Genomic DNA, 22,479 nt, shown 5'->3' with positions numbered 1-22,479 from the left:
CCCCCTTCAGGGTGGGGGTCCCCACTGGGGTGCCTGGCCAGCCTGGGTGAGGGGCTGATGGCTTTTTGCAGGTTGGCCACACCCCCCAGTGGGGACCCTCACCCTGATAGTGGCATGGCCAGCCTGGGTGAGGGACTGAGGGCCATTTGTAGGCCCCTCTCTTGGCAGCCAGCTCAGGCGACCCAAGCCTCCCACTCGCTCTGGTCTGCTCCGTGGCCGCCGCACACAGGCCCCTCCTTCGGCGGCCGGCCCAGGCGGGTGGGAAGCTTGGCTTCCTCTGTTGCCGGGAGCGACCCAACCTCCCACTTGCTCTGGCTGGCTCTGTGGCTGCCACCATCTTTGTACTACTAGTTTGCATATTCCCTCCTGATTGGCTGTGGGCATTGCAGAGTGATGGTCAATTACCATATTTCTCTCTTATTAGTATAGATATACTACATGTATATACTTTTTATAGTACAGAGTATATATTATATGTGTATACTTTTTATACTATAAATATACATATACATTTTTTTCTAAACCATTTAATAGTAAGCTATACATTGTATCTCTTTATGCCCACCTACTTCACTACCTTAGGGTATTTTTTTTCTGAGATCATTGAATTGCAAAAACCAAAGAATGATGGTCAAAATCATAAACTCTGGCATGGATATATTTTCTAATCCATAGCCATATTAAAATTTGATAACTTTTCCTAGTAATGTCTTTTGTATCTTTTTATTTTCTTCAGATCCAACATAATTCAGCATTTAGTTCTCATTTCTGTTTAGTTCATTTAATCTAGAACAGTTTCTCAGCCTATCTTTCACCTTATTGTTTTGAAATGTTTGAAGAGTACATGTTATTTCAGCTCATAAGATTTTTTTTCAAGGTTAGTATGAGGTTTTGATTTTTTTGCAAGAATAAAATAGAAGTGATGTTAGATCCTTGTTAGTCTATATTATCAAGAGCCATATAATGTTGGTTTTTCCACTGGTGATTGTAAACTGACCATTTGGTTAAGGTGGTCTCTTCCAGATCCTTCTATATTACAGTTACTATTTTCTTCATGTAATAATATGTAATTTGTTAAGAGATATTTTAAGACTATGTAAATATCCTGTTTCTCATGAAACTTTCATTCACTAGTTTCAGCACCCATTGATAATTTGCTAACTTAAACATTACTTCTATATCGAATAGTTAGTATATCTAGTCGATATAGATAAAAGCCTTAGAGACTAGCCGACCACCCCACCAGCTGGTAGCTATGATGTACAATGACCACCAGGGGGTAGATGCTCAATGCACAGGCATGGAAACATGGAGCAGACTGATGAATCTCAGAGGGAAAGGGGGAGGAGGGAGGGCAGGAAGAGATTAACCAGAGATCTTATATGCATACTAGAGGACTGGTGTACAGATTTGTGCACTGGTGGAGTCCCTCGGCCTGGCCCGAGGATCGGGCTGAAACCGGCTCTCCGACATCCCTTGAGGGATCTGGATTTCGTGAGGGTGCAGGCCAGGCCGAGAGACCCAACCGGTGCATGGGCCTCTAGTTTTGCTATAAAGACAATATTTTTCCAGTGTATATTATTTATTTATTGTAAAGCAGAATTGACTAAAAGATTCTTAGTTTACTCAATAAGTTATAATCCATTAATATTAACATTTTATGTTGATATAAAAATTATTCAAATATGGTTAAGTCAGAACCTCATTTACTTAGCTTCTGAACTTTGTTTATATGTACTTCTAAGTTTTTGAGTACTTCCCTATAACAAAATAATTTAAGCTCTCTTTTACTTTTCTTGATTTAGCCCTAAGACAACCATTTCTCCAAGAATCTCAGATTTCTTTCAGTTAATAATGATATTTAAAAACCAAGATGTGGGTACTAGTTATATTGGTGGGTTGTTGCTTGTAAGCCCTCTCAGAAGACAGTGTGCATATATACTGTATATAGACATTTATGTATGTATTTATATATATATATGATGTGTTCATATTGATACCTCTAATTCTAATACAACACTATACAGAGTACTTTTAAAAACTTTCTGTCTGTGCTTGTGATTTCTTACTCTTAGGATGACAAACTTCAGTATCATTTTCTTCAATGCCAACTTGCATAAGCCTTGGGTATAACAAAGCATTTACAGAATTGATAATCCATACCACTATAATAAGCTAATATCTAGAATTCAATTTTTTAACAATGCTTTCTTAAGTAAAATTTATATTAACTGAAATGCACAAATATTAAGTATCCATTTTGGTGAATTTTGAAAAATATAAGCTATATTTCTATTAATTGGAAAGATTAATTGATTGCATGTTACTACTTTGAGATGTGAATTACTTTTGGTATAATTTCTATAGGAAAAAAAATTGTCTATTGAAAGCGCCTATATGTCAGAGACCACTATTAAAAACTACTTCAATGCTTTATTGCATAAAGCAACCATTTACTATGCTCACAGATTCTGTCGTCAGGAATTTATACAGAGGGTATAGCAAGTCTTATTTCTCCTTCCTGATGTCTGAGGGCTCACATGAAAAACTTGGAAGACTGAAAACTGGAGTCACCTTAAAACACCTCCCTCACATGTCTTACAGCTGAATCTAGTTGTTAGTTTGAGGCCTCAGTTTTTGGTTTTTTAATATGCACTTCTCTATGTGTTCTCTTCTTAGAGACAGTTTGTGGTTTTTCCACAGCATGGTGGTTGGATTTCAAGGATAAGTGTCTCAAAATAAAGAGATCTAGACAGGAAATGTATTCGTTTTATGATCTTGCCTTGGAATCACATGACATCAGCTCTACTAGTTGGCGTAGTCACTAGCTTCTGCCCAAATTCAAGAGAAACAATTTACCCTATCTCTTCTTGGAAGGAGGGTCAAAGTCATATAGTAAGAGAATGTTGGATGGAAGATACTGTTGTGTTACTGTCATTTACGAAAATCTTATCTGCCACAGAGGTGAATGTGGAATACAGAACACAACACATTGCTTTATTTCTTATCTAATGAGGCTGTACAGATAACAAAAACTTATGGGGAGTTTATGCAGCATACCACTCCATCTATTTACATCCTGCAGTTATTCTAGGCATATTGGCAGCAACAATCATTATCTTTATGTTTGAGAAATAGTCTTTTTAACTGCATATATCTTTCTAAAGATCTTTTTCTTATTATGTTATTGTGAAAATAGAAGTCCACTGATAATCTAGTAATAAACTTTAGTTAACCCATTCATATTTTCCTATTGTCATGAAAATTAATAAATATTTTTAAAAATATTGACTAGGGAAATGTATGATAACTCTAAACATAGACAAGAACAAATATCACTGGCACACATAGAAGATAATCTTGTGCTAATAGCTTAATCACCACTATGGCTTAAACCAACTGTTATAATGGCATCTACATTAGGACAACTATATAAGAGTTGTGGCATCTTTGTGTTCTAAGAGCTAACACTTAAAGAAGAAAAATATAATTTCCTACTCAAGTTTTGGAGGAAATAAGACAGTTTTGTCATTTTTTTCTTTTTATTAAATTTATTAGGATGACATCCTATCTAATAAAAGAGTAATATGCAAATTGACCTCCACTCCAACACACAAGATGGCTGCTTCCATGTGGTCAAAAATGGCCATCCCCATGTGGACACAAGATGGCCACCACAAGATGGCCAGCAGGGGAGGGAAGTTGTGGGCAATCAGACCAGCAGGAAAGGGCAGTTGAGAGGGACCAGGCCTGCAAGCGAGGGCAGTTGGAGGTGATCAGGCCTGCAGAAGAGGGCAGTTGGGGGTGACCAGGCCTGCAGAGGAGGACAGTTGGAGGGGGACCCAGGCCTGCAGGGGAGGGCAGTTTGGGGGAACCAGGCCTGCAGGGGAGGGCAGTTGGGGGGAACCAGGCCTGCAGGGGAGGGCAGTTGGGGGGCACCTAGGCCTGCAGGGGAGGGGAGTAGGGGGTGACCAGGCCTGCAGTGGAGGTCAGTTAGGGGAGACCAGGCTGGCCAGGGAGGGAAGTTAAGGGTTACTGGGCCAGCAGAGGAGGGCAGTTGGGGGCAGCCAGGCTGTCAGGGGAGGGCAGTTAGGGGTGACCAGGCCTGTAGGGGAGGGCAGTTAGGGGCAATAGGGCTAGCAGGGGAACAGTTAGGCGTCAATCAGGCTGGCAGGGGAGTGGTTAGAGGGTGATCAGGCTGGCAGGGGAGTGGTTAGAGGGTGATCAGGCTGGCAGGCAGAAGCAGTTAGGGGCAATCAGGCAGGCACGTAGGTGAGCAATTGCAAGCCAGCAGTCCTGGATTGTGAGAGGGATGTCTGACTGCACTTGAGGGGTCCCAGTTTGGAGAGGGTGCAGACTGGGCTGAGGAACACCCCCCACCCGGTGCATGAATTTTGTGCACCAGGCCTCTAGTTAGTTAATAAAATTATACAGGTTTCCAGTGTACAATTCCATAGTATACCATCTGTATATTGCATTGTGTGCACACTACCCAAAGTCAAATGTTCCATTACTATATATTGGATCCCCTTTACCCTTTACTACCTCCCCGCTCACTTCCCTCTGATAAACACTATACTGTTGTCTGTGTCTATGACTTTTTGTTTGTTTTTCCAGTTTTTTCACTTGTTGCTTTAAGTTTTATATCCCACATAGGGATGAAATCTTATAGTACTTGATTTTTTCTGTCTGACTTAATTATGCCTAACATAATATTCTCAAGGTCTATCCATGTTATTACAAATGGCAGTATTTCATCTTTTTATGACTGAGTAGTATTCCATCGTGTATCTGTGATAGGGGCAGAAATAGAATATTAGGAACCAGCTATAATTGTAAGAAATATTAATCAAGTTCTGTTAACTGTGATTGTTTTATTCTAATTAAAGAAGGCACATTCTAACCTGGTTGGCAGCTGACTGAGGGACCTGGGAGCTCACCTGAAAATGCAGCCCATCCTCCTCATCAGGGAGCTGCTTATTCTCATGGAAAGATTAACAACTTTGTTGCAGAAACCAGAGCTGCCAGCCCTTTGAAGACCCCCAGGCTTTTGAAAATTCCCAGCCCTTTGGTTATCACTAGCCCTTTAAAGACTCATTGACTAAACCCTCATTTATGATTCAATCCTGTTTCTGCTAAATTGGCTCAAGTAGTACCAGGCAGCATGGACCCATTGATTGTCCAGCTACATATGTACCACATCTTCTTTATCCAATCATCTATCAAAGGATATTTTGGTTATTTCCGTGTCTTGGCAACCGTGAATAATGCTTCAATGAACAAAGGGGTGCATATGTCTTTGCAAATAAATGCAGTTTTATTTTTAAAGCAGTCATTTGAATTTTGAGAAACTGATATTTTATATCATTGAGAGCAGGAAACAACACAGAATTAAAAACTAATAATAATATAACAGGTCATAAAATTCATCATCTATTTCTGCTTATTTAACATATTATTTGGCATGTTCAAGAGATTAAACTTGCTTATATGTTCTTGAAAATTTGTGTGAGAAATCAACTACTTGTCTATTAAATCATGTTTTATTTTTATTGAAATTTTTTAAATCTACCCAAATAATAACCTAAATAAAATCACACAAATGAAATGTATGATTCATTTAAAAGGAAATTATGCTTTATTACTATGTTGACAATTGATATTTCAAAAGATCACTTTATAAAATAATTCTTTAAATTATTATTTTAAAGTACAAAATCTCTTGAAGCACCTTAAGCATTTTTCATAATGGCAAATTTCATTTTATCTAAACATTTTAAAGAACATGGCTTTTAAATAAAATATGGCATATTTATTTACAGCTCTTAGAGAACTTATAGTCTATAATAAAATCAAAATTATTCATTCATTTTATTCTAACATGCTTTTAGAGAAAATAAATTTTGCAATTCTATATTTCTAGCATAGTAAGATTTCACTTTGAAGAAAAGAACATTAAATTCAGAACGTATACAATAGAGAGAGTTTCTAAGCTTGAGTAAACTAAAAAAATCTAACTAAATTACTAGAGATTAATTCTTAAACTAGAAGAGGCAAAATTGGTTTTGTTCCATGTTACTTTATGTTTTATGTTAATTCTTTTAATAAATAATATTACTTGTCTAAAGCAGGAAGAACCTTTCTAAATACATCTCTGAAAGCTTGTTTAACTTGCTGGTTCCTCAGAGTATAAATGAATGGGTTCAACAGAGGAGAAACTGAAGTATGGAGCACAGCTACTCCTTTGCTTAAAGTGGTTCTTTCATTTGCTGATGGCCTTATGTAGATGAATATACAACTACCATAAGTGATGGTTATAACAATCATGTGAGAAGAGCAGGTAGAAAAGGCTTTTTTCTTTTGGTGAGCTGAAGGGAATGTTAGGATTGTCTTGATGATGTAAGAGTAAGAAAGGATTACTAGTAACAATGTGACAATAAGGGTCATCACAGCTAAGAAAAAAGTAATCAGTTCCACTAAGTGTGTGTCTGAGCAAGAAAGCTGCAAGACAGGAGAAATGTCACAAATGAAATCATCAATTATATTTGAAGCACAGAAATCCAAATTAAGAATCAAAATCAATAAAAGGAAACTGACCAGGAATCCAGTTGCCCAAGAACTGAGTATAAGCTGATGACAAACTCTGCTGCTCATGATGGACGTATAATGCAAAGGTTTGCAGATGGCAACATAGCGGTCATAGGACATAGCCGCCAAAAGGAAAAATTCTGTAGCACCCAAGAATATGTAAAAAAATAACTGAGATATACAACCATTATAGGAAATGGTCTTTTTTCTGGTTACAATGGTGATTAGGAATCTGGGGATGCAAGCACTTGTGAATGAAATTTCCAGAAAAGAGAAATTTCGGAGGAAGAAATACATTGGGGTCATGAGATGGGAATCCAGTAGACAGAGGGCAATGATGGTTAAGTTTCCTATCATGCTCAACATATAATTCAGAAATAGAAAGAAAAAAATTACAATCTGTAACTGTGAATTATCTGTCAGTCCCAGAAGGAGAAACTCTATCTGCTTTGTATGATTCTCCATTTCTCTTCTGAGATTTCAAATTCTAGAAATAAAAAGATACAAAAATAAGAAACTACATGAATAGTTTTATAACCTGGGAATAATATATAAAAGTATCCATATTCACAAACAGACTCATTTATAGGGTAATACTCTGTGATTTTGAACATATGATCCAGAACTATGCAATAGAAACTATTTTAAAAATCACCATTGAAGTCAACTCAGTTTTTGAAATTGACCAGCAAAATCCAAAATAGTTGTGTGAGTTTTATCCTTACAATAAAACTTCTAGACGTTTGTAATTAATTTCACATGTTTCCATTTGAGAAATAAGTTAGATAAAATATTGGTTTGAAATTCAAAGGTAATCCATTCATTTTTAATTATTAACTCCATAAAAATAAAATTATACCAGTATATAATGAATTAAGATCCATAGTTAAATTCTAAAAAGTTTTGATTTCATATTTTTGCCCTTGACAGGAATCAAACCTGGGACCTTTCAGTACAGGTGCTAGGAGCAGAAATAGAAGAGTGGAGACTGGCTATAATTATAAGAAATATTAATCATGCTCTGTGAAATATTAATTAGGCTCTGTTAACTCCACTTGTTCTGTTCTGATTAGAGATAGCACATTCTAACCTGGCTGGGAGTTGAATGCCCCCGGGCATGGGAGTTAACCTCCTTTCCCAAGAACTGCCTATCATCATGGAAAGAGTAACAACATTGTTGTTTAAACAATCTGGTCCTAGAGGTGCCTTCCCCTTGTGACCCTCCCACGCCCAATCCTTATAGCCTGTAACCGTTATACCTTGTCTGCTTCCCCATGCCTATAATTCCCACTTTCCCATGGAACCTTTGTCCTTTTACCCAATAGAAGCAGCTGCCTTATGGGGGTGGGGTAGAGCAGAGTTTTGTGGATAACCTGCTGCTCTCCCATCCTGCCAGCATAATTGGAATAAACATTCATGTGTGATTCAACCCTGCTTCTGCTAAATTGGCTCAAATCAACTGTTTGCCCAGTTTCATTTTCTGGCGACTCTGGTGGAACCAAAAAGCGGGGGGGGGACTTCTCTGGGGTGAGTTGCAGAGATCCCATTTGCTGCTTGCACTTGGGGTTCCTGGGACTGAGGCCTGGACTCTTTTATTCACAACTGCCAGGAATTTTCCTGTTTTGAGTCCCAACTACAGCCTCAGTCATCCCTGTCATCTCACTTAAGACCTAAATTGAATCGAGGTTTCTATAATTCTGTAACGAGGGGCATCTGTTGTATGTTGCTCCCCCATCTGATTTAAGCCTGATCAGCTCCTGGTTGCCAGTGGCCTCTCAAGGTCCTTGCCTGGTCTCCACATCCAATCCTAATGAGCTTAGGATGGAGACAGGGCCCTGCATGGCCAAGGGCATTCTTTTAAGTGTGTCTAGAGAACTATAAAAGAATGGTGCACTTAGCTTGAGGTACAATATTTTCTGCCAGGCTAAATTGTCCATCTCATATTCCCACATTTTATTATTAACTAACATAAACTTTACTTTTTCTTTCAAATCTTTATCTTGGATTTCAAGGCACAAATGTGTGGTAGGTCACATGTCTATTAGGGAAATATATACTGAATTCTCTGGAGACGTAGTAAAAACTAATTTTTAAAAATATATATTTATACTTTAAAAGTAATTTAGTGCCTGGGGAGAACACTTCTATAACAACATATAAATTAGTTTGCTTTGGGAAATGTTGTTCAAGAATCTCATATCCACATGAGAATTCTTTGTAAACTACATAATTTTTCTTTAGAGCACAGAAAACATAAATCTACCTGGGATCAAGTGTTGATTAATCTGTAATACTTAGAATATTCAACACATAATGGGAAATTTCAATTCACTAGCCTAAAAATCTGTAATAAAATAGTTAATCAAACTTTTTCTAAAGTATGGCCTAAAAACAAAATCATAGATTGTAGAAGAGAGTGAAATCCATTTAGAAAATGGAACATTGGTGTGTTCTGTTCAGCTGATGATAAGAGATCTAAATATTGAAACAAGAGACTTTTTGTCCGAATAAATCTTGGGTATATCTTATTTTAAAAAGTGAGTTTTTAACTGTTTTTGGTAGACTTGAAAAGATGAAAACAATATTTCTCAAAAGTAATGGCAATGTTTCCGGTTAGGTATATTTTATCTCACATTTGTTCTATTTTCACCTTTAACCTTATTTCCTCCTCAACCTTTTAAATTTTAACATAGGGAAAATGGTGAAGACAAATGAAATATAATGAATGTTTAGTATTGAAATCCTTTTTCTTTTTGAAATCTATCTAATATTGACAATATCTAATACAAAGAAATATACCTGCATTCATAGGCCTGACTTCTAATGATTTCATTTTGTCAACTTTGTTGTTGTTTATGTTACAGTGTATGTTGGGAGATAGTTCGTGTGCACAACTGTGGAAGTTGGACAAAGAAATTATTTGACGTGATAAAATTCTTATTTGGGTGATTTAAATATAACTTTTCTACAGTGTTGCCATTATGGTAAGTTGTGTAAATGAGGAAAATTTTGTAACAGGCAGCTTCACAATTATCTGCATGTGGAAGGAATGTCCAGGGAGAAAGGCTAGTTTGTTTTCACTCATAAATCTCTACATGTTAAACATACATGATTTTGATAATAAAACTCTAATAATTTCCTTTAATGAAATCACTCTTCACTTTATCTCTGTTCAGGCTGTTTCCTCTCTAAGAAATGAATACCTTCTCTCATTTTTTTATATTCTAAGACCTAACTTTAAATCCAACTTTCCTCCTGTGAACTCATCTAGATATTATTGAACCAACAATTATTTGTCCTTAAAAGTTTATTTTTATTTTTATACATGCCTTTTTAATGATAATTCATGTTTTAAATAAGTTAGAAATAATAATTTTTGTATTCTCAAACAGAAAACATTATTTAATCACAAGGCCTTAATCATTTCATGTGATAGATGATGAAGATACTGAGGAAAGAATTTTTTGTAGAGATATGATTAAACTTTTTTATTTTAAAGAAATAAGCTATTATCTGGCCCATAGTACTTTGTACAAAATGCTGTACTTTTAAGGAGACAACTTTGGAAATCTTAATGCTGATGTCCAACTTAGTAGCTGTGCAAACCTGAACAATCTGTCTCTCTTAATATATGCCTCATGTTGAGACTAGTCATCTATAGATATTTCTTTAACTGTGTGTTTGCCAAACATTTGAATAGTTTTATGATAAGAAAATATATACATCTTAAAATTTGTGTCACACTCTTCTGTGATTTATTATGTGTTTGAAATTTGCCAAATAATCCTCTTCTCTTTCAGGCTATGATGATCTCAAAACTGTTTCTGTTTCAGTCTGTATTTTAGACAAAGAACAAAAAGGTAAGTATAAGAAAGGCAGCAGATGGAGAGAAGTTGCATTGGTAAATAGTTCCTCTTTACAATTTTTACTTACTAATTTACATATTTTTAATCTTCTTTTTACTTTTCCCCTCAAATTCACTATCCTATCTCTCAAAAACCTTTCTTACCTCTCTAGGCTCCCATAAAGCTTTATCTTTGTTCTTATCTTTCTCTTTACTCTTTTCATCTCGTATGATTTAATGAATCCATATTTATATGCTTATCTCTGCATCTTTTTTAAATAAATTTTTAAAAATTGTTTTTAGAGAGAGAGAAGAAGGTGAAAGAAATATCGACTTGTTGTTCCACTTATTTATGCATTCCTTGGTTGATTCTTCTATGTGCCTGCCCTGACTGGGGATTGAACCCCCAAACTTGGTGTATTAAGATAACACTCTAACCAACTGACCTACCCAGCCCCGGCGATTTCTCTCTGCTTTTATATTTCTTATTCTCACTTTTTACTAAACAAAACTGTAGTTTCTTCTTACACAGACTGACATTACCAGACTGTGCTTGCTGATTTTGTTCTGGGGTACAAATTGGTAAATTCTGGCTTACAACAGAGATTGAGGGGATGGACATACTATCGCGAACAGAATTTTTCCCCCCAATACCTCCTAATCACTTACCTGGAATTGGATCTCATTAACCATGAAAATAAATGAGACAAGAATCAGGCATTTGAATTTACTTAGTTGAGTAAAATAGTAAAATGTATACTAAACCTGTTTATTGATGATGGCTAGGTTTGTGGTAAGTGTATGTGTGAGGCAAAATATGAGCTTGTAGTGACATCATTTTGATTCCAGCATGAAAATTTCTTATTCAGACAGGAAATGGCAAGCTACCCCGACTCTTGCGTAATAGCAAAAGAGAAAAACCATTTCCCTATGCTTTGAAAGTCTCTCTAATCCCTCTAATTTACCCACACAAAAACAATCAACAATTACTATTGCTATATAGGTTATTCTCTAGTACAATTTCAAACTACAGTTTTAACTATTTTTCCCTGCCAACACCCATTTTTAAAACATAAAAGAGCAATGTATTTTTCTATCTGAAACATCACTTTGCTAACTTGACTTTCAACACTAGTTATCGTGGTTATTTTTCCATTGGGACCATCATTTTCTTCTTTGTCCCTATTCAGATATAGCAAGTATAGTAATGGGAAATAATACGGCAGTGACAGTGTTTATACTGGCAGGTTTGACTGATGACCCACAATGCAAAGTTGTGTTATTCATCTTCCTGCTTCTCATTTACATGCTAAGCATCACTGGCAATCTGATCATCATCACACTCACCCTGGTGGATATTCACCTCAAGACCCCCATGTATTTTTTCCTTCGGAATTTTTCCTTCTTAGAAATTTCCTATACTAGCACATGCATTCCTAAATTTTTGGTTACTATGGCAACAGGGGACAAAACCATTTCCTATAATTGTTGTTTCACTCAGGTGTTTTTTGCCTTCCTTTTTGGAGCATCTGAATTTTACTTGCTGGCAGCTATGTCCTATGACCGCTATGTTGCCATCTGTAAGCCCCTGCATTACACAGTCATCATGAGCAATAAAATCTGCACACAGCTTGTCCTCAGTTGTTGGCTTGCTGGATTTTTGGTCATCTTTCCACCACTCATCTTAGGCCTGGACCTTGACTTCTGTGCCTCCAATATTATTGAGCATTTCTACTGTGATTCTATTCCTCTTATGCAGATCTCCTGCACAGACACACAGACTCTTGAGCTGATGGGATTCATCTCTGCTTTGGTGACACTTGTGATCACATTGATAATGGTGATAATATCATATGCCTTTATTGCCTTGACCATTTTAAAATTCCCTTCAATTAGTCAGAGGAAAAAAGCTTTTTCGACATGTTCTTCTCACATGATTGTGATATCCCTTTCTTATGGCAGCTGTATTTTCATGTATGTTAATCCATCAGTCAAAGAAAAGATATCTTTTTCCAAGGGAATTTCCGTGCTCAATACTTCAGTTGCGCCACTTTTGAACCCTTTCATCTACACTTTACGGAACCAACAAGTGAAAAAAGCCTTCATGAGTATGATCCACAGGGTTATTTTTTTCTCAAAGAAATGAATGTCCTATTGCACTCCCTATACAAAAGAAATGAACAAAGGAGGCCCTAATAATAACAATATATCTAATAGTATCTTCCATACATAGTTTCTCCTTTTTCCCCTTTCTTTTCTAGGATGTTTACCTTTATCTCTTTGAAGCTTTATTTTCATAGAAATCATTGTTCTACATTAATTTTCTTTACTTTCTTTAATAGAGATATTTTTTCTGACCTCATTTTCTTTCCCTCTGGACATGTAAAAGAAATTGAACTAAATTTTTAATCTGTCTTTTTTGGTCTTTCAATTCTAATTAGTCAAGACTATGAAATATTATTTAATTTGAACTATATTTAATGTTGCATGCAATGCAAAGTTTACTACTGTACTTTATTTGTGATCATTGGTAACCTAGTTAAAACTAATATTCATTTATATTTTCTGTAATACTACTGATTGGTGCACTTTCTATTTAAAATAATTAAAAGGAAACTGTAACAGATTTGCAAGAGTGTTGATGCTCATCTTTGAAAATGTTTGTTTATTAAAAATATGATTTTTGTTTTAAAGTACATTTTATAAAACTAGTTATTTATAAGAAATATTTGAAAAATAGCAAAGAAATGAAATAAAAGATAGGAAGGAAGAAAACTTTATATAGTATATTCTTGACTAGACAATTATATAAGTTTATGTAGCATTTGTAGAATGAACAGGATCTTAAATATATTTGTATCATAGATATGATTTCAGGGAAAATGGTTACTTAAACAATTTATTATATTTTTTCTTGATAATTTTGTTTGTATATCCATTTTGATAAAGTTGATTTAATAATCCTAAAACATTATCAAAGTTTTAGAAATTTTAAGAGCAAGGAAATGAGAAAAAATATGTATGTATAATTTTGAGCCAATCTAATAAAAATAAAACCTGAGTTTCTCTTACTATTCTGATTAATTTTGATTCTGTTATATCTCAATAAGGATGAGTTTGCTTATAACATTTAAGGTAAACCACTAATTTATCATTGAGCTATTCTGAAATGTTTTACTTAATAGATATTTAAATGTCTACCATCTACCGGGTTTCCCCGAAAATAAGACATCCTCCGAAAATAAGACCTACTTACAGGTTTCCTTCTGAGTGAAATATAAGGCATCCCCCGAAAATAAGGCCCAGGCTCTGTTTCGGAATGAAAATTAATTTACCGTAAACTGGTCGCTAGGGCCGCCCCGACTGGCGTCTAGCAACCAGTGACGTTACGCGGAGTCCTGACGTCACTGCTGTGTGGAACCGGAGTGGAGGTCGGAGTGAGTGGTGAGCGAGCGTGGGGCGGGAGAGAGGAGGAGACTTTCTCAGATGCGTGTAGAAGAACAGGAGGATTAGAGCGGACGGGACGCGGCGAAGGTGGTGAGTGCTGGTCTGTCTCTGGTGACAGTACCTGATGCTCGCGGCCGCCTTCATGACTGAAGGTTCTCAGTCAGTGGCAGACCCTGCTCCAGTCCAGATCCAGGCCCCAGCAAGCCCAGTGACAGTCCCCAGGCAGGCCCCAGGGGGTAAATGTCTGATAAAGGGGTAGGAGGGATACTGGTGAAGGTGTTCAGTGGCACAGGGGTGGGGGGAGGGGGATCACTTAAAATGACACAGGAGGATCAGAGGGGGCAATCAAAATGAAACAGGAGGATCAGAGGGGACAATCAAAATGACACAGGAGGATCAAAAGGGGTTACTAAAATGGTAATCCCCCCTCTGATTCTCCTGTGCCATTTTGAGTGATCCCCCTCCCCCCACCTTGATACCCCAATTCCTTTTTTTTTACCCATAGAAATGAGCACAAAAAGAAAAAGCTACTCCGTGGAGTACAAGAAAGGAATCGTGGAAGACTCTTGGGGCCAAAATCTTACTCCTTTCTGCAAAGAGAAGATGTTGAGTATCCGATTGGTCCGAAAATGGTGAGCAGAGTATGGTAACCTCATGAACAAGTGGACAAGGGAAATGCTAAAAAGCGCAAGTGTGGATCAGGTTGGCAACCATTATTTTCCGAGCTGGAAGACCTGATCTGTGAATGGGTTGTTGACAGGAGAGCAAAGGCTTTGGTTGTGAATAGGGCTCAGATTCAAGAATTTGCCCTTGCAATGGCACCACAGTTTGACATAGCCCCCGAAGACCTCAAAGCATCACAACACTGGCTGGATAATTTCCTTCAGCGAAGTGAACTGTCTTTAAGAAGATCTACAACATTGTTTAGGTTGGAAGATACTCAAGTTATTAAGCGAGCACTTGCATTCAAGTCCTTTATTGATGATGCTGACTTCTCTAAATACAATCTTTCCAACATGATTGCTATGGATGAAACTGCAGTGTTTATGGGCCAATCATCTCAAACAACAATTGAACAGCGGGGTGCCTCCTTAGCATACATTCCCTCCACTGCTTACCAAAGTGAACGTGTTTCCTGTATTTTGGCAGTTCGTCTGGATGGCACTAAAATCCCACCTTTAATCATTTCTAAGGGCAAGAAGGAAAAGATTGAACGTGTTTTGGGCGTTTTTATTCTTGAAACTGAAAAAGCCTGGGCCACACATGCAGTTATAAGGAAGTGGGTCGATTTAATGCTGCCGCTTGTTATGCGAGGGAGCCAAAGAGGTCTGCTTGTCTGGGATGCAGCCAGCACTCACCGCGCTAAAGACATGAAGACATTTCTTCACGAAAGAAAAATAGATCAGATAATGATTCCTGCAGGAATGACAGCCTATCTCTAGACTCTTGATATTGCAATAAACAAGCCATTCAAAGACAATTTGCGCATGGAAATTAATGACTACATTGAAAATAGAATGCAGAGAAATCAGCGTGGAAACTTTGTGAAACCTAAACTGCAAGAAGTTGTGACTTGGGTGAAGAATTCATGGGAGAAAATCACTGACAGTTGCATTGCAAATGCACTGCGAGCAGGCTACCTTGACAATAAGTACTCATTTAAAGACAGTGCTATTGCTAAACTTGAGAGATTTGGTCCACTGATTCTGAAAGAAATGGAGTCACAAGAAATTCACCAGGAAATTCAGGAATTGGATTGTTATGATGATGTTCCAGAAGATGATGACATGATTGTCATTGAATAAATGAGTAAATTCTTGATACTGTAGGATTCACAGTTTGTCTGTTTTGTGTTGACAACTACTGTACTACTGTACTGTATACAGGTAATAAATTTCCTTTATTTTCATTTAACAATAAATGTGTACCGTATTCTTCTTCATGGAAATAAGACATCCCCTGAAAATAAGACCTAGTGTGTCTTTGGGAGCAAAAATTAATATAAGACACTGTCTTATTTTCGGGGAAACACGGTATTAATTATTTACCGTAGAGGATTTTTTTAGTAAAGATCACCAATATTTTTTAAGGAGAAATCATCTTGGCATGTGATTAGAGTCTGTAAAACGTACAGATAATTCTCCCATAAATGTAAGTTCTAGGCATAAATGTGGTTTATTTCTGAATATCTCAAATGTAAGTTCCTATGTTTTAGAATATATTTATCATCTGTAGTGCTCTCTTTTTCCCAACATGGCATAATCACTATAATCAGATTGTCTAAAAAGTTTTAATTTTAAGTTAGTCAGTCATAATTTGAAATTTTTAGTTATGCATGTTCTTTTTTTCTTATTTAATTTACTAGAATTTTTCATTATTCATGATATTATTTACTAAACATTGAATTAGGTTTTCCATTGTGATCAAAATACTTGATATATTCCTTTTCCAATAAATATAATTTCTTGCTTGTTTTGTAATCTGAATTTGAAAAGTATTATCCTTGTCTACATTTAGCTGTTATTGCCTTTATCACCTTTTACTTCACATTCTCTTCTCAGCCATCTTTTACTGGTTTATAAGCCACCAATTCAGTAACCTCTTTTAAACCCTGCCTTTCCAGATTAGTCATCTTTTTTCAGGAAGACTTTGAGATATGTAGAATTGAAATGCACAACAACAATAACATAAATGACAAGAAGAGATAAATTAAGCTAAAATAGTCTAAGGTTTTAATAATCTGAAAACTAATTTAGGTAAGAATGCATGCTGTCATCTCTAGGGTAATGTCTGAGAAATAATTAAATATAACAAAGAAATCAATAGAAGTAAAATGGAATAATAAATGTTTATTATCCCAAATGAAGGCACATGAAAATGAATATAAGGAATAAAAACAGGTCAATGAAATTAATAAAAAGTAACAAGAAGGTAGATATCAGTAACTATACTGAATTTACATGGATGAAACATTTTTCAAACTAATTTTCACTTGAATTATAAAATTATATGATGATTAAGTTTTAATATAAAAAATCAGAATGGAAAATTATGTAACATGAACATATTAACCAAAAAACATTAGTTCTAGCTAGACTAATGGCAGATACACTAGACTTTACAGAAAAAGGCATTAGTATTGATAAAATGGGATCTTTGAGAAACAGAACTAATCCATAAGAAATATCACTATCTGAAATAAGCATACAGTGCCTGTATTAATCAGGGTGCTCCAGAGAAACAGAACCAATATGAAATTTATGATAAGGAATTGCCCCACTTGATGATGGAGGCTAAGAAATCCCACAATCTGCTATGCAAGCTGGAGACCCAGGAAAGTATTGATATAACGCTGAGATCCAGGGAACTGATGGTGTAAGCCCCAGTTGAGGGCAAGAACAGAGAGCAAATACCACCTCACCCCTCTGCCATTTTGTTCTATTTGGGTTTTTCAGGGATTGGATGATACCCACCCACATTTGGGTGAGGAAAATCTGTTTTATTCAAGCACAGAATCAAATGCTAATCACATCTGGAAACACTCTCACAGAAATAATATGTAATATGCATATCCTATTCCCTAGTCAAATCCTATATAATAAAGAAGTAATATGCAAATTGACCATCACGCCCTCACAAGATGGTTGCCTACAACCAGGCCAGCAGGGGGATTAGTGAGGGACGACCAAACGACTGAACAGAAGGCTGCATAGGGCGACCAGGACAGCAGGGGTGTTAGTGAGGTATGACCAAACAACTGAACAGCAGGCTGCATAGGGCGACCAGGCCAGTGGGGGATCCATGAGGGCTGACCAGGCCAGCAGAGGAGCCATGAGGGGCGTCCAGGCTGGCAGGGGCAGCAGTTGGGGGTGACCAGGCCAGTGGGGGGGGGGCAGTTAGGGGCGACCAGGCCAGCAGGGGGGTGCAATTGGGGGTGACCAGCCTGGCAGGGGGCCTGTGGGGGTGATTAGGCTGACAGGGAGGACAGTGAGGGGTGACTAGGCTGGCAGGGGGGGGCAATAAGGGGTGACCAGGTCAGCATAGGGGCACAGTTGGGGGCAACCAGGCCAGCAGGGGGGGCAGTAAGGGGTGACCAGGCCAGTGGGGGAGGCAATAAGAAGCAACCAGGCCAGCAGGGAGGGGCCAGTTGGGGGCGACCTTGCCGGCAGTGGCTGACAGTTAGGGGCGATCAGGCCGGCACGCAGTGGCAGTAAGAGGCAATCAGGTTGGCAGGGGGGGCAGTTAGGAGTGACCAGGCTGGCAGGCAGGTGAGCAATTAGGAGCCAGAAGTCCAGGAGTGTGAGAGGGATATCCAACTGCTGGTTTAGGCCCGATCCCGGGGACATCCAGCAGTCAGACATCCCCTGAGGGGTCCTGTATTGGAGAGGGTGCAGTATGGGCTGAGGGTACCCCATCCCATGCATGAATTTCATGCACCGGGCCTCTAGTCCTATATAATAAAAGGCTAATATGCAAACTGATCCAACAGCAGTGTTGCTATGACATGCACTGACCACCAGGGGGCAGATGCTCAACATAGAAGCTGCCCCCTGGTGGTTAGTGTGCTCCCACAGGGGAAGCGCTGCTCAGCCAGAAGCCAGGCTCACGGCTGGTGAGCACAGTAACAGTGGCAGGAACTTCTCATGCCTCTGCTGCAGCACTAAGGATGTCCAACTGATGGCTTAGGCCCATTGGGAGCTGGCCTAAGGCAACAGTCGGACATCACCCAAAGGTTCCCGGACTGCAAGAGTGTGCAGGCTGGGCTGAGGGACCACCGCTACCTCCAAGTGCATGAATTTTGTGCACCAGGCCACTAGTTGATACATAAAATTAAACATCTCAAGTCCAGACCTTGTCAATTTGACTCTCATAAACATTTTCTTAAACCTTACTTAGTCTCCAAATAAAGACATAATTTCATATAACATCATAGTCAATCCTGTATATAGTAAAAACACACTAACCCTAGCTAGCTCAGGGCACATCTTCAATGTGTTTGGAACACAAGTAATTTTAATCAATAAAACTTAATTATCCTAAGTGTCAGCTCAATTATATACATGCTCAGATTTATTATAACAGATCCAAATACAATCGTGTTGCTTATAGGCAGGATGCATTGTGAAAATGCATTACATGATTTCACCAATATGTGAACATCATAGAATGCACTTATACAAACCTTGATAGTAATGAAGGCATAAGACAGACTGACCTATCTTGGGGAGTGGGGGCATTGGAGATAGGGAGAAATCTAACAAAGGCTTTATGTACATATATTCCTAACCAATTGGTAGAGACAATAGTGTGGTGAAGGCCTGGGGTAGGACAAGGGCTGGGAGGAAGAGGTAAAAGTAAGGGGTGGGAATTGGGGCACATCTGTAATACTGTTAACAATACCACCCACAAAAAATCCCCTGATGCCCCAGCTGGTTTGGTTCAGTGGATAGAGCGTCAGCCTGTGGACTTGGGGGGGTGGGGGGGGGGTCCCGGGTTCAATTCCAGTCAGGGGCACATGCCCAGGTTGCAGACTCCATCCCGAGAAACGTCATCATTAATGTTTCTAACACACTCCCTCTCTCTCCCTTCCTCTCTGAAATCAATAAAAAATATATTTAAAAACAATTCCCTGATAATTCTGGAAAAATTCTTTTTTTGTTTGTTGTTGACCAGAGGTAAGCCCTGGTCGGCTTTTGTTTTATTATTTGTTTTTTGTTCGTTCGTTCATTCATTCATTCATTCATTCACGTAGTTATTTGTGACACTATTACAGATGTCCCCCATTCTCCTATTCTCCTTTACCACCTCCATCCAACCCTCCACCCCCTCCCTCTGGCTATCACCACACTATTGTCTGTGTCCATGGCCTATGTGTTCTTTGGCTAATTAATCTCTTTACTTTCTCTCATCCAATCCCTCCCAATCCCCTTCCCCTCTGACCTTTGTCAGTCTGTTCCATGGAAAAATTCTTAAGCTCTCTATGGCTCTTTATCTTCATCTGTATAATGGAAATGAGAGATAAAATTACCAAGTTTATGAAGTTTTGTTCATGTAACTTAGAACAATGACTAGCACATATGTAAAGTATGAAAAATTACATAGAATATATGTGTAGTTATCACAATGCTCTTGGCACATTGTAAATGGTCTTTCACACGGGAGAAATTTATGTTTTAATTTATCTCTTTCAAAATTGATTCAGCTCATGAAAAAATAGGAGTTTGACAATAATTTTTATGTGACTATTTTTAATTTCATCTCCATGATGCAATCATTCCCTATAACAATTGTATGTATAGGAACATTAACTCTTGTGTTTCTTTCATGAAAATAGCATTCTAAAGAGGTTATTTTTACCTAGAATATAGTTTCTTATCATTTAACTCTGGTAAATGCTTATTTTTGTCTTAAGCCTACTATGATACCCTCAGAGTATGAATAAATCCTTCCCCTGGACTCCAGTCAACTCAGTAACAAGTGACATTCTAATTATTTATTTATATTGCTATAAAATTAAGTGACCTATAAAATTATTGAGGTTATGGATTTCACCTTCTTTCTTGCGTTTACCCCAGTGTACTCTCTGTCACCCAGCAGAGTATATTGACCACTTATAATGATAATTAAGTACAATTAAATATCAGATTAATAAAGTAATACATATTTGGCATGACACTATATTAGTATCAAACCCATCACCATCAACAAAACCCCTTAACATTACCTAAAACACAGTTCACATTAAAATTTCCTGGTTGTATCTATTGTGTATATGTTTACATATGTGTGTGCATGTAGACTGGTTATTTGTCCTTTAGAATACCCCACATTATGAATTTGATTTATTGCTTTCTCTCTATGTAAATCTTATTGCATTATATCCTTAAGCACACACCTAGTGATGCCATAAGTGTCATTGGCTACATGTAGTAGCTTCTTCCCATTTCCCCTATCTAAATAGTTAACGTCTTTAATAAATGTTGCCATTTGTTATTTCCTTAAGTGTTTTGTTATTTAATTAGGTGTTGAAAAATGCTTATTTTCCAATTTAATTTTTTATTCTTTATGTGTATTCCAGAATTATTCTATACAAGAAACTTAATTTACCTAATTACATTTATTTAATTACTCAAGTTATTTGCATAAGAGAGGAAAAATAAATGTGTCTTCCTATGTATTTACCTGGCACCTTAATAACCACAAATGTTTACAATATGTTTTCTTTTTTCATGAATTCATGGATTTTCATATATTTCTGGTATGATTCTAAGAATAAAGTTCAATTATGACTTATAAATATACAATTGCTTGGACAATATTTGCTGAGGACTGTTCTATAGCCACTGAAACACCAGAGCAGAACTGTTTTCAAAAATATATATTTTATTGAGTTTTTACAGAGAGGAAGGGGGAGGAACAGAGAGTTAGAAACATCTATGACCAACATTGATCAGCTGCCTCTTGCACACCCCTGCTGGGGATGTGCCCGCAACCAAGGTACATGCCCTTGTCTGGGATCGAACCTGGGACCCTTCAGTCCACAGGCCAACGCTCTATGCACTGAGCCAAGCTAGTTAGGGCCAGAGCAGAACTCTTGGCACAGAAAACAGTAAATACAAAGTCAATTATTTGAAAAGGTAAATATAATTAATGTATCTCTAGTTAGAATTATCAGAGAAAAAAATGACACGGTGCAAATTACAGATTTTAAAGTTTATAAATTTGATATTAGGGACAAAATTTTTATCTTCTACTTTTCTAGGTTCTTCTGACTGGTCAAATTATTAAAATGACATGAGATAGATTAACAGGCTAAAATAAAATTTAATTTTATATATACATACAGGCTATGAGGCCTATAGGCAGTAGAACAATTGAGGCTTATATTATTCTAAGCTAAGGAGGAATGGGTTGGGGCCTTGGACTTCAAAGAGGAGGAAGATAATTTACAATGAGATGAGAACAAGTGTTTGGTAAGGAAATATTTTGTCCTGCCATATGGAGAAGTCTTTCTTATGTAAAAGAAAGTAATCTTTGGTACTAGCTGCCTTCCTGGTGCAGGCTTTATATATAAATTATTTTAGGCAGAAAAGAAGGGTGTTAAAACCTCTCCTCGAGTTTGTTGGGCCATGATTGTCCTCAGCTCAAAATAATTCACAAGCCAAAATGGCACTTTCTGAGGTGAACTGCTCTGAACCCCATCACTACTATAAGCACATTTATGCAAAAAAAGAATATTTTTTAAAAAAATGGACAGAATCCTTGTAAAACACAAAAGAATAAAGCTCTCAATAAAAATATAAAACCTGTATAGCCCTATATCTGTTAACACAGTTGATATGTAATTTCAAACCTTCCTACCAAAAAAAAACTAAAAAAAGAAAGAGATCTAGACCTAGATGGCTTCCCTAGTGAATTCTACCAAAAATCTAAAAAAAAATCAATTATATGCACAGTCTTTCCATAAATGAATAGGAGAGAACCCGTTGACATTATTGTTTAACCAGCAGTTCCAATGTTAATGGAGAGAAGCATGTCTCATCTACCCTGGTTGCTGCTGGGGGTGGAGTTCTTGCAATAGCTCAAGAAAAGGAATTTTC

General features: G+C 37.3%; 2 protein-coding genes across 2 annotated transcripts in view; one reads left to right on the top strand and one right to left on the bottom strand.

Annotated features, from left to right (window-relative positions):
• The window catches only part of LOC308244236 (uncharacterized protein), a gene marked incomplete at both ends in the record, with an annotated part of 54,829 nt that extends 42,251 nt beyond the window's left edge, over nt 1-12,578 (top strand). The window contains 2 exons of the mRNA XM_080660208.1: nt 10,389-10,448; nt 11,623-12,578. Coding sequence (XP_080516334.1) covers nt 10,389-10,448; nt 11,623-12,578 — 1,016 coding nt within the window. The remainder of the gene's footprint in view (nt 1-10,388; nt 10,449-11,622) is intronic.
• LOC308245266 (olfactory receptor 6C70-like) lies at nt 6,115-7,053 on the bottom strand (the record flags this gene model as incomplete). Its single annotated transcript, XM_080662225.1, has 1 exon — nt 6,115-7,053. The coding sequence occupies one exon, from the start codon at nt 7,051-7,053 to the stop codon at nt 6,115-6,117; it is 939 nt and encodes a 312-aa protein (XP_080518351.1).
• Nucleotides 12,579-22,479: the final 9,901 nt, after the last annotated feature.

This window comes from Plecotus auritus, assembly GCF_963455305.1.
Source record: "Plecotus auritus genome assembly, chromosome: 3".
Taxonomy (NCBI): domain Eukaryota; kingdom Metazoa; phylum Chordata; class Mammalia; order Chiroptera; family Vespertilionidae; genus Plecotus; species Plecotus auritus.
The sequence above is the reverse complement of the archived record's forward strand: the minus strand, read 5'-3'. Positions and strand labels throughout refer to the sequence as shown.